Source organism: Eurytemora carolleeae, unplaced genomic scaffold (genome assembly GCF_000591075.1).
Source record: "Eurytemora carolleeae unplaced genomic scaffold, Eaff_2.0 scaffold313, whole genome shotgun sequence".
In the NCBI taxonomy this organism is placed as follows: Eukaryota; Metazoa; Arthropoda; class Copepoda; order Calanoida; family Temoridae; genus Eurytemora; species Eurytemora carolleeae.
The window spans coordinates 6,714-20,258 of NW_019396416.1; the positions used below are offsets into that span (position 1 = coordinate 6,714).

General features: G+C 31.2%; 1 protein-coding gene across 1 annotated transcript in view; it reads right to left on the bottom strand.

Moving 5' to 3' along the window:
* Positions 1-7,190: 7,190 nt before the first annotated feature.
* Positions 7,191-13,545, bottom strand: part of LOC111702892 (uncharacterized) — a 44,948-nt gene continuing 38,593 nt past the window's right edge. Inside the window, exons 30-39 of the mRNA XM_023474689.1 lie at positions 12,662-13,318; positions 11,580-12,409; positions 11,005-11,081; positions 10,570-10,622; positions 10,122-10,182; positions 9,538-9,618; positions 9,251-9,316; positions 8,704-8,747; positions 8,552-8,645; positions 7,191-8,134 (exon numbers count right to left, since the gene is read on the bottom strand). Coding sequence (XP_023330457.1) covers positions 8,068-8,134; positions 8,552-8,645; positions 8,704-8,747; positions 9,251-9,316; positions 9,538-9,618; positions 10,122-10,182; positions 10,570-10,622; positions 11,005-11,081; positions 11,580-12,409; positions 12,662-13,318 — 2,030 coding nt within the window. The 3' untranslated portion in view covers positions 7,191-8,067. The remainder of the gene's footprint in view (positions 8,135-8,551; positions 8,646-8,703; positions 8,748-9,250; positions 9,317-9,537; positions 9,619-10,121; positions 10,183-10,569; positions 10,623-11,004; positions 11,082-11,579; positions 12,410-12,661; positions 13,319-13,545) is intronic.

Sequence of the window (13,545 nt, forward strand, 5' to 3'; positions counted from 1 at the left end):
AAATTTATTAGCAGCATTTAATCAATTTTCTCAATAGTATTTTGTATTTTATTTACTCAATTTAACATAAATATTTATACCACATTCTTATCATTGGAAATATACATTTTCTTTCATATTGTTTAATTTTACATTAAGAGACTTGTAATTTAAAAGATTTTGTATATTTATTAATGCAATTTTCATTTTAAAAATGAGTTCCAATTAAATATGACATTCAGTCAATGTTTCCCTCTTGCTGGCTGGCAATATTTTTAAAATTATTTATTTTTGTTGGATAAACATTTTCTGTAAATAGTATTTCATCGGGCAATGATTTACTGAGGTACCATTACGAAATATCTAAGACGGAATCACAAATCTATCCATGTTTACTTAAAAGGATTTTTCAGTATTGAACAATTTTTAAACTAGATTCTCTTAATGAACAATAATGCACAGTAAACACGTCTCGTAGGTCCTCGAATGAATCCCGAAAAATTTCTCTACAATACTGTATTCCCAGCTCAATTACCATGACTAGCAGGTCTCTCCCTTTAAGGGTTAAGTTTACAAACGGATTAATCTTCGTTAGGGAGGTTGAAAATATTGAGTTTCAGTTGAACAACATAGCTGCGAATGGATTAACAATGAATTAAATGTGTAATTGTAAGAGATTTAGTAAGAACTAAAGCATGATTGACTGAAGGTTGGATTTCACACTAAACTGAAAGTATTCAAATGATAATGTTAACTGCATATCAAATGATCTGACAAAGATAACAAGTTTGCCGCTGCTGGGATTTTAAAAAAAAGATTAAGATTGAAAAAAATCTGTACAGTCGTCTTTGAAGACTCATCCTTTGTGGGTAAGTTTGTTCCTTTTTAGAAAAAGCTTAGGATATTGTCATTGATATGTTAAGTCATTTAAGTTCTCGTCTGGAAAAAGCGACCCTTTTGATCGACAGGAAGACAAATGAAAGCAAAGTTCCAGGAATGTTATTATTTGTCAAAATCGTCCAGAACTAAGAATGTTCGAGATTTAATACATTCAGAATTTTACATTTCTTAATTTTCCAAGGAAAAGGAGTTCCACAAGTTCTTGCACTTCAAATTGTTGCAGGTATAAAACTCATGGTTTTTACAAAATTTTCTCGAAATTTTGCATTTTCTCAAAATTTAGCTTCGTTTTCGCTTCATTATTTTTGCGAAATGCGACCGCAAATTTTCGCATTTTTTTAAAGAAACGTTTCGTTCGCTGGAAACCCTATTTGTGCTGTAGGAACGTCTAAATCAAACTTTTTTTTAGATTTTTAAAGGGTTTTCAACGCTAGTGGATTTTATTTGCGCGCAATTGCGAGCCCTTCAATTACGCGCGATTTCATTCAATTCCTGCAGAAAAAAATGATTGAAATTAGAAGAAAAAAATATTCTCCAGACAGAAAGACGACAGTATATATATTCCTCAGTTTTACTCAGAAATAGGCTTAAAGAATACTATTGTAAAATTACGTCGACTGTCCCTTTAAATGGATTTCCAAAGATTTGCTGATTGGTTCGTCGACGAAGAAATTTTCCCAGAGAAAATTACAGGCCTCTTCAACCATATCCTGGAGGAATTTAAATTAAAAGTAGTGTTCGCGAAAAATCTAAAATATGAAGAATTACTCTGAGTTATCATTTTTATCTCTACGCCTAAATCCATAAGTAAAGCCGGGCCTTTAAAATAATTTTTTTTAAATGTTGGTTAAACATGATAAGCACGTATGTACGAAAAACTGTTTATTGAAAACTGATATTTCACCCCTCGGCTCTAATGTTGGCTCATACATACAACAGACCTCATTATTAAACTTCGAGCTTTAACTATTTTATCAAAGGTAATGTATGATAAATTGTTTTCATTAGGTTTTTTTGAATTTTTATGAAATATTTAACTTAAGGATTCTTTTTCTCCCCAAGCACAATAATAACCATTGCATCAGACGCTTAATTAAGAACATATTTTTATTAAACAATAAAAAGGTGTCTCTGGTGTTTAAAATGATAAGAAAGAAAAATTACTGAAAATAGAATAAATAATCATTTTAACCATGATTTTTTGTTTTGAATAATTTGAGCATTTTTGAGAGAGATATACTTCTGTAATAATTAGATAATAAGATGAGAAAATAAATTCTAATTTGTAATTTATTTAATTAATTAATTCATTTATTTAATTCTGTTTTCGTTGTATTTTTCATCCCTTGATGCTTTTATTTCATATCATGAATTTCCTTGGGGGGGGCCTCCAGGAGTTCAGGGGGTGGGGCCGTGGGCCCAAGCCCCTCTTTAATCCGCCTCTGGGCCACCCTCTATATTTTGTTTTAGATATATTCTGAATTCTAAACTAAGATCAAGATTAGTATAATTGGATACAGTTTTAAAATCCTTCCTTAATCTTAAACTTAAGCAACGCAGCTCAAATTCTTTTAATTCGGTCTTAATTTCTGTGTCTAAAATTACAATAAGGAGCAATTGCGATTATAAAAGTTTTACAAGATTTCATTTTTTATATAAGTATAGTTCAACAAATATGCCCTTCTCTCCCCTCCCCCCTCCCTCCAATTTAATTGTTAGTTTACTGTATTTTCTATCCATTTAGAGTTGAGGGCCAGGGCTGAACTCCCTGCATTATTATTCAAGAAATATTCAAAATTTCATTTATCTCCTAAATTTCATTAGTTCTTTGACAGCAAACTCATTCTTTCACACTTCCTAGAGCACTTCTGACCTCCCCCCCCCGTGCATGTCATTGTCTAATGTTTAGCACCAGGAACCCCCCACCGTCTATGGCTTCTCTACCCTTTGGATCTTTGGAATTTGTTATGAACCAAACGTAAAAACTATGATTGTAAAGGATTTTAGAGGTCGAAAAATATGTTAGTGCATAGGGGGGGGGGATTCCCGATGGAAAAGTGTCTTATAAGGTTTATTTCATTCCCCACCCCCTCCACTCCCGGCCCTGGAAAAATAAACTTATAATATAAAAAGGTAGTTTGATAGATTGTAACTTGGTTATGAACTAATGAATGGATTGGTTAATTTATTGATGAATTGATAGATTAGTGAAGTTATGAATTGAGGATGAATCGATGAATCGATGAATAGATGAATTGATGAATTGATGAATTGATGAATTGATGAATTGGTGAATTGATTGATTAATGAATTGATTAATTGGTTATGGATGAATTCATGAATTGATAGATTAATGAATTGATTAATTGGCTATAAATGAATTGATGAATTGATAGATTAATGATTTGATAAATCGGCTTTGAATGAATAGATGAATTGGTAGAAAAATGAATCGGTGAATTGGTTATGAATGAATAGCTATGAATTAATAGATTAATGTATTAATGAATTGGATATAGGTGAATTGATGAATTGATAGATTAATGAATTGATGAATGGGTTATGGGTGAGTTGATGAATTGATAGATTAATGAATTGTTGAATTGGTTTTGGATGAATTGATGAATAGATTAATAATTTGATGAAATTAATATGGATGAATTGATGAATTGATAGATTAATGAATCGTTTAATTGATAGATTAATTAATTGTTAATTAGTTATGGATGAATTGATGAATTGATAGATTAATGGATTGATGAATTGGTTATGAACGAATTGATGAATTAATGAACTGATAGATTTATAAATTGATGAATTGGTATATTAAATATTTAAAAACTGAAAGTATGTATGATGATAATGATAATAAAATGATAATAATACAAATAATGTATATCTGTAGTAAATACCATACTACAAAAACTTCGTCCAGAACTGTATCAGTCCATTTACAACCCGTCCGCTATGAATTTCAAACAGGACACAATCCACACGGTTACAATTCCTTTTTGTTCACGAATTAGAACTCTTGATACTGTACCTGCCTCTTTATTGCAAATCAGATCAGCACTGGCGAATCTTGTGACTCCATCTTGGACTGTCAACAAATAACAGTTCAATTTCTCATTGTTTCTGACAGGATCACCAGATCAATGAAGACTTTCTTACCTATGTTTCCCACTGTACGCGGTACATGAGGTCCCATCTTGGATTTGATACTTCTCTCTTTGGTTAGACAGATATCACAACGTTCTACAAATCTCCTAATTTTGTCTCAAGCTGATAAAACAAATAAAGTTCTTTGAAGCTTGTCTAAAGTACTGTTTACACCTCTATGTCTAGACATTGTCCCTTCATGACAAATTCTTTTCTGGAACCCATATACGAAGAGTATTATATGGTTTCGTTGGATCCATGTGTTTGATGTAACAAGAAACACCGTTTTGCATCACAAACAGCATAGGATTGAATATTTGTATAACTTTAATCACTTCCTGCACCTTGCCTCTTAAATCTTGCATCTGTTTTGCTTTACCTTCTAGGACCCATTGGATAAGTTCCCTCTAGACTTCATCAGCTTCATGTAATTTCTTTAACTCGTTCCCTTCTATGATCTCATGTCTCGTTAAAAAAATTAAATTTTTAGGAAATGTTTTTTTTGAAGAATTTTTTTATTTTTATTTTATAAGCTTACGTTACCCTTAGGGTACCCCTGAGTTTTCTAAAAAATCAGCCAATTCGGTCCAGCCGTTTGGCCTTATATCCTCTCATTNTAATAATAATAATAATAATAATAATAATAATAATAATAATAATAATAATAATAATAATAATAACAATAATAATAATAATAATAATAATAATAATAATAATAATAATAATAAAAATAATATTAATGATAATATTTGCAAATTACCTTTTTTCCCTTTCATGATCTGAGTTCTTTTCCCTTTTGTCCATTTGACAGCCCAATTTGACGAGGGTCAACCCAGACCGAAATATATTTTCAATAAATGTGGAACTAACATCTACTCTTTTACTCTACAGAGGTGTGGTCTATTACCATCACCGAATTTTAAATGTTGTAAATTATTAACAATCTAAGTTTGTAAATTTTTACGTAAAACCCATTATTTATTGGAACTGCGTTTCAAATGAATACGTAGCATGATTAGCTTAAATCATGTGATATATAATGACGCACATCTTAATTGCGCTTATTTCAATTGTGCTGTAATACGTAACAGGATTGCCTTAATCATGTGATATACAGGGTGTCCCAAAAACATGGGAATTCAGTGAAGAATTCGATATCGTCTTTGTTATGATTTAGCATTGTAATACCTAATTTCAAAAGCTATAATATTATTATGTCTGCTAGAGTTTATTTTATGAAAAGGGTAAAATAATTCAAAGATGTGTCTATAATGTCTCCGCAAGATGAACAGTGAATACGGACAAGTTTACTCAGTTTGTATACTGCAATTTTCTTGTTTTACTAAGTACAACCATATGAAGTCAAAACATAAACAAACAAAATGTGAACATAGCAGACGAAACTCTTACAGATTACAGCTTTCTCAGTAGGTATCACTATACTAAATCAAAGAATTATTTGCCAAGACGATATTGAATTCGTCACTGAATTCCCATGTTTATTGGGACACCCTGTAGATAACGACGTAGGAATTGTAATTATGTCTATATTAACATTAACTTGTAACATATAAACCTCAAATACATCAGTTGATACAGAAACTCTGCTTTGGTTACAGTGTAGAGTAATTTGGTTTTCATTGAAACATATGTGTGGATTGTGTCATGTTTGAGACATTGATCAATAGATCGCTATTGTCGATGGTTGACATAGCAAACTAAATCGCGCCCAGTGGTAGTGGCATTGATAGTTCAGAGGTTCCGATTGGATATTGATATTATTATTGGATATTGGATATTGATTGTATCCGGGTTCAAACATTGATAGCTAAGTGAAACTGAATTGTACCTGGATAGATACTTGTTCGAGGAATTGCTATGGAGTAGGTGTTTATTACATGTATATTACATAATACATATATCTTGATATATGATGTCAAAGTGAAGCAAGGGATATTGATTGTATCCGGGTTCAAACATTGATAGCTAAGTGAAACTGAATTGTACCTGGATAGATACTTGTTCGAGGAATTGCTATGGAGTAGGTGTTTATTACATGTATATTACATAATACATATATCTTGATATATGATGTCAAAGTGAAGCAAGGGATATTGATTGTATCCGGGTTCAAACATTGATAGCTAAGTGAAACTGAATTGTACCTGGATAGATACTTGTTCGAGGAATTGCTATGGAGTAGGTGTTTATTACATGTATATTACATAATACATATATCTTGATATATGATGTCAAAGTGAAGCAAGGGGCAGCTAAACTTTTAAAATATATTTGAAAATGCTAAATTTTAAAGAAATTTAATAATGATTTGTTGACAAAGGATCTGAAAATTAACAATCACCACACGCACTAATTTTGTATTCTCATATCTTTGCAGTTTGATGGTGCACTTAGATAATTTATCCAAGAGAATTTAAAATTTAAAATAATAAATATCAAATATGTATACACTATAAGGGATCGATTTTCACTTTTTTTAAGAATTGGAACCCCCCCCCTCTCCCTAACATGTTCTGTGCTTTCTAAAACAAGAGTTTTTGACAATTTTCAGGCTTTTAGGTATAAAAAGCATGACCACAATCGTATCATTTCAAAAATCCACAAAAAGTCATTATAGTAAAGAAAGTCTTCAGAATATTTCAAAAATGGTCTAAAAAAGATGCTCCCGGTGAATACTATAATATTGCTTTTATTGTTTGATACACGGCACAAAGAACTTTTCTTGGACTTTTGTTGCCTTATCAATGGATTTTCAAGATTTCAGAATCCCCTGTTTCAAGGCAGCTCTTTAGATACCCTTCTCGATGTATTTTGAAAAAGCTTTTTTTTCGCTTTCATTAGTGAATTATTCGACTTAGATTTCATAAAAACTGGTTTCCGGTTGCACATTCAACTTGCGAAAAAATCGTTTTATCTAAATGTTGTTTTAATATATAAAACTAATTATTTGCACATAGAGGGGAGTGGTGTAGTAAATTCTGAATGTTACAGCGTGGTAAAATTAAAGATAATAAAAATTTGAGTTTTTTTGCAAAGACCAGGGAACAAGAATAAAGGGAAAGGAAATGGCGCTGGTCTGGCATGAGAAAGCGGGAAATAATAATAAAGGGAATACTGCAACTCGATTAAAATAATTTTGTACAACTTTTTATAAAAATAAAAAAACATGAAATAATAACACATAATTATATATTTGATCACACACTGGTTCATGTTACAGGTTTACTATATTAAGGAAGAGCACCATTTCATAAAGTTTTCTAATTCAAGGAAAAATCAAAAATCTCTGACTAGACCATGTCAATATTATATATATACACTCTAATACTGGTTGTAACAATATTGGCAGTACATTTCACAGTACAATTTATAAAGGGAGTGTTCGCGAAAAATGAAAGGTGGTATAAGATAATCCCGAATTGAATTCGGGTATGATCACTAGTAATTTTACTTCAATCTCTTGCGTATATAAGGAGAAAATGGTTCCAGTCTTTTGTTTAAAAGGTGTTTTAACCATTTTCTCCCTATATACGCAACATATATAGATTATAAAAGTAAAATTAGTAGCGATCAAACCCGAATTCAATTCGGGTTCAGCCAATATCCACTCTAATTTTTCGCAAACACTTCCATTAAGGTTGTACTTTAAAAGGGTATCTAAAATTGTTTTATTTAAATTCTAAATGTTTTAAATATGAGAAAGTAAAAATTTCCTTTTTTGATTTTTTTGGGATTGCATCTTATTGCATTTGCACTCTGCATGCAGTTTGCAATCTTTAACTTTCATCTTTATGGCATTGGTTTAGGTTTATAAACCTAACTATAACAACAAATACTTTATTTTTAAATGCCTAGTTATCTTTGTTATATTTTAATTCGCCATTTTACAACAATGGCGCTCATTTTTTGGTCTAATCAACAATATATTCTGGTTTCGGTTTGGTATATAAAACAGCTGACTCTCACTGGACCAGTGTATACTGTACAGTGTACAGTGTACTGTACAGGCTAGACCAGCGCGTTGTATCCTCGTGGAGTAAAGCTGTACTCTGATTCCTTCATCTCGTGGGTTGGTCTGATCAATCAATTCAAATAAAAATCAATCAAATCATCATAGAATAATTTAATGATTAGTAGGCTTAGTTTTCTTATAGAATAATTTAATGATTAGTAGTCTTAGTTTTCTCATGTCAAATCTAATGTCCAAAAGTTAGATTTAAGCGTAAACATTTGGGAATTTCGGAAAATAGAGGTGGTTAAACCAGTAATGGCCCTAATGGGTAATTCGCCTATTCTTATAAAGAAAATCCCAGTCCCATCTCTTTATATAGGATCTTAAAGATTTTAAAAGCAAAAAATATTATTTTTTCTCTCCAAGAAATAAAGTTAACGTACTATTGTTTTTTTTTTATCAAACGAAAAAAAAAATTTTGAAACAAAATATCCTTTAAGTTAATTAAACGTTTGAAAATGGTTTTATTTGGATTATTTCCTGACAATGTTTTCCGAATTTGGGGGTGGAGGAAGAGAGCTGAGAATACTGGGCCTTGAACTGGCTGGAACTTCAAGGAAATCCTCGAACGATCCTGTACAACAAAAAAAACATAAAAAATTATTAAAAACGCGTCAAACAAAAAAACTCACCAATTATAGTCTGATGACCGTCAACTGGGATAACAACATCATCCCTGTATTAAAAACGGTCAACTCATTTCAAATTAAAGGGAGTGTTCGTAAAAAATTAAAGGGGGGATAGGCTTAATGCGATAAAAAAGAGCTTTTGATCGCTACTAATCTTACTTCTATCTGTTGCTTCTATAAGGAGAAAATTGTTAAAGACGTCTCATACCGAATAACTTAGCGTCCATACAAATTGAGAAAATTGCAACATACGACTTAGACCGTAAAAAAATAAATTTAATTTCAAACAAATCATTCAGATATTACAACCTATAGTCATCGATTATCTTTCGCCACATTTGTATATATTTAATATTTCATACTATTTTTGATTTTGTTTTTTAAAATAATATTTAGCTTACAACTTGTTTTCAAACATTCCTGGAAAATATGAAAATGTCGTCTCCATTACCAAAAATCCTCGAAACAGGAATAAATGTTTTTATAAGTAACTCTCTGATCATAACAATTAAAGCATATTATGAAAAATCAACTACATTTTGACCGTTTCCTGTGAATTTCTGAAGCTGAAACATTGGGAGAATATTCCTCCGCAGCGTAGGGCTGCTTCAAATCACTGAATTTGTGAAGTTGGATAAATTAACTTTGCTGAGAGATTCCATGGATTTCCTGTAGGAATTTGACGCCATAATTTAGAATTAAAAAACAAATTTTGAGTAAATTGTAAAAACAGCATTTTTGATGTCTCAATGGTGAACAAATAAGAAAATTCAATTTGAAGAGAGATTTTTTTGGGGGGGGGGGGTGAGGCCTGTTTTAAATTATCCAACTACACCCCTGACGAATGAATGTGTTCCCTCTGGAGTATATCTTGAGGTTGATGTGTAAGCTGTCTGAGATGTCGTCTCTTCTAGCATCCTGAATATTTATTTATTTCATACACTTAGTCATTCATTTAGTCATTCTATTGTCATTCATCTTTTCAGTCATTTTGTCATTCATTCGCCTAATTATTCACCTTTTTATACCACCTATTCAATATTCCTTCACCTATTAATCTAATTATTAGTTTAATTATTTATTTATTTTTTCATTTAATAATTCATTTATTTATTAATTAAATTGTTCATTTATTTATTCATTTAAATATTTATTTATTTAGTAATTTATTCATTTACTTAGTCATTCACCTACTCAATCACCTATTCATTTATTTATTTAATTATTCAGTTATTCATCTTTTTATTTATTCATGCACTTAGACATTTATTTATTCTTTTATTTAATTTTTTGTATTTAATCAATTAGAAAATTATTTATTATTTGTTAATAACTTCAAAATTACTTTTCCGACGATCAAGAATTCGCCTCTAAAAAATGGATTTTTTGTCAAGCACATATTTTTGCGAACTAAATCTTACCTTCGTCTTCTGGCCATTGTGAGGAAAACCATTAATGAGAAGCAGAGTAGAGCCAATGTTCCTAAAATATTTGAAAAATATATTTTTTGTAGATCATCAAACACTAAAATATAAAAATAAGCCAAACTAGCTCAAGAGCCCGGCGTTTCCCCTGTAATTTTTAAAACTGGAGAAAAAAGTTCAAAGTTTAAAAAAATATATTTTCAACCTATGTTACCCCCAGGGATTCCTAAAAAAATGTCAGCCTACATGACCCAGCCGTTTGGCCAGCTATAGCTAACAAATATCATTAACGAAAAGCTCTTTTTTTATAATTAAAAAATCAAAAATAAGCAAAAGTTTCAATTTTCAGATTAGTTTTTAACAAATCAATTGAAATAACTAGTTAAATTTCTATGATGTCAAAAAAATATAAAAAAGTTTAAAATATTAACTATTTTAAACTCACCTATAACTATTGATACTATTGCTGCAATACCAACAGATGGAGGGCGAATAGATCTAAATAGAAATAAATTGTTTCAACGAAACCTGTCTTAATTTGAGCTACAGATCTAGAACTTAAATATTTGAAAAATGAATGTAAAACATATTAATATTTGTTAAAAATTAATATATCAAATGTATATTATATAATGTGCAAACTGTTTTTAAACTATGGAGAAAAAAGCATAGTGTATTTTGTATAGATCAAAGAACAGATTTATGAATGACATCAAGGTTAAAGGTTATGTTTTTATGTACTGTTAACGTAACAACGTTTATATGCATAACGCATCACGCAAAACGTTTGATAATAAATATTTCAAATTTATTAAAATAAATTTGATAAAATAACAGATTATAGGTGTATTTGAATTCAGATTGCCTTCCTCTATAATACCTGGCATAAGAAGTATCTTCTATAACCGTAGCTTTTACTACACCAGAGTTAGATGTATCTGCAAACAACCCTCCATCCTACACAAAACAAATATAATCAAATCAATTTACAAAAATGTTGAATTCCTTTTTTATTTTAATCATTTCCTAACAAAGTATATTCTTAACATCTAAAACAACGGAACCCATAAAACTGTGGGAAAGAAAGACGACTGGTGAGAAAAAAGTTTTGATTTAGATAAACCAATATACTTATAACATAGCAAATGCGCAATTGAACAATATTTCACATATATAATTGATTGGTGGTAATATATTTACTTTAAAACAACATCAAAAATACGATTGTCGTCTTCCTGTTCTATCGTTTTATGGGCCTATCTGTTTCAAGAACTGTCCCTGCAATTTTAAGTGATCTTCTATCTGAACAGTTTCACACGCGATTCCCATCGGTACCCTTTAAAACTGTATCTGAGCAGGTTTGTGATCAAAGAAAACGATGAAAATTGGCAGAATTGATCACTTTTTAAGACAAAATTAAGATGTTCAAAAAATATTATTTGATATGTGATCTACCTGTATTATATTCTGAACATCATCTGATTTATCTTGTGAAGCATCCAGGAATATCAATGGAGGACCATCATCGATTTCATTCTCAGATTCATCTTCATAATCAGCCTCAACCTCAGCAGTGACCACGCTCACTTCAGCCTCTATATCCAAGTTTATGTCCTCATCGGCTAATTTCACTTCTTCCACGGTTAACCCTTCATCTTCCTTTGCTAACTGTCCATCTTTCTCATATAGTTTTTCATCTTCCTCAGCTAGCCTTTCATCTTCTGCGGCTAGCTTTTCATCTTTAACGGCTAGCTTTTCATCTTCAACGGCTAATTTATCCTCTTCCACGGCCAGCTTTGCATCTTCCACGGCTAGCTTTGCATCTTCCACGGCTAGCTTTGCATCTTCCACGGCTAGCTTTTCATCTTCAATGGCTAATCTCTCATCTTCCAAGGCTAATCTCTCATCTTCCCCGGCTAGCTTTTCATCTTTAATGGCTAATCTCTCATCTTCAATGGCTAGTTTTTCATCTTCCATGACTAGCCTTTCATCTTCAACGGCTAACCTATCATCTTCCATTGTTAACTTATCATTTCTGTCTACAAAATCTATTATTGATGATGTTGTTGGTGCTGTTGGTGTTGTTGATGTTGCTAGTGTTGATGTTGAACTTATGGTTGATTCTGAAGATGAAGTTGACGTTATAGTTGGTGTTAATGTTGAAGATATTGTCGAAGATATTGATGTTGGTGTTGATGTTGATGTTGATGTAATAGAATCAACCAAATTTTCAAGTTCTGCTGAAGATTCCTTACTGAGATCAGTCGGTATTGTTGCAAAAATATCTAAAAATAATTCTTTTTAATAAAATATTTTATTATTTTTTAGAATGCTTGGAATCAAAAGATTTACAGTTTTTCAATCTGAAATAAAAATTAGGATTTATTTCATGTAAATCCTTAAAAAAGAAAATACAGTTATTCAAAATTTTACGAACAACATTTTTAAAACTTTATGTTTAACTTTGATCCAGTTTTTTATCCAATATAATTTATCATTACTTTTTAAAGATGTCTGTTAATGATGAACTTCCTTACTTAATTTCTCTGTGATGTTTGGTATTTCAACATATTCCTTTCTCTCCTTGTTGAAAACTGTGGTTGTAACCTCTGATTGGTCCAGAATGCTAGAGTCATATTCGGTCTTTTCAATTCCATCTATGTTGGTTAAATCTATCTCATAGAGGATCTTAGCTGTAGTTCTAGCTGGAGTTGGAGCAGGAGATGAGGGTAGAGAAGATACAGTTGTAACCCTATCATTGAGAAGTGGCATATCCACTAGGTTGATCGTCTCATCTAGTTCCTGGGTCCTATTCCTCAGACGAACTACTCTTTCAATCTCCTGATTAGTCAGAATTCCCCCCACAGTTTCAACAATCTTATTCTTCAACTCCTTCTCATCAACCTTTAGGGCTTTCAATGCCACATCCTCAGGAATGGCTTCGTTGATTAGACGGATAACATCATCAAGATTCTGCTCCTTGCTCTCGTTCTGCTTAGAAGCGACGACGTCCTTGATGATTCCAGAAATAGTGTTCTGAACCTCGTTGATGATCCTTGTGGATTCCTTCTCAAACTCCTGCGGTGAAATGGTAGATGTAGATGATGAAGGAAAAGTTGCTGTTGTTGGTGTTGTTATGGAAACTGAAGATTCTCCTGAAGAAGTTGTTAAAACTGTTGATGTTTCACCAGAATCTAAATTATTTTAAAATTTAACGAAAAACCATTTAAATTTAGTTGAAATAAGTCTGAATTCAATAACTGTTGAAATTTCTAAATCTACATTTATATATTATATTTAATTATGCTATACAAGAAACAAACGAAAAAACGAGAACACATACTTTTATTAGGTTTACATCTTCTACATATCCTCCCCCCCTTCTACCCTTTAACAAACATCTTATTGTGCCAATTCGAGC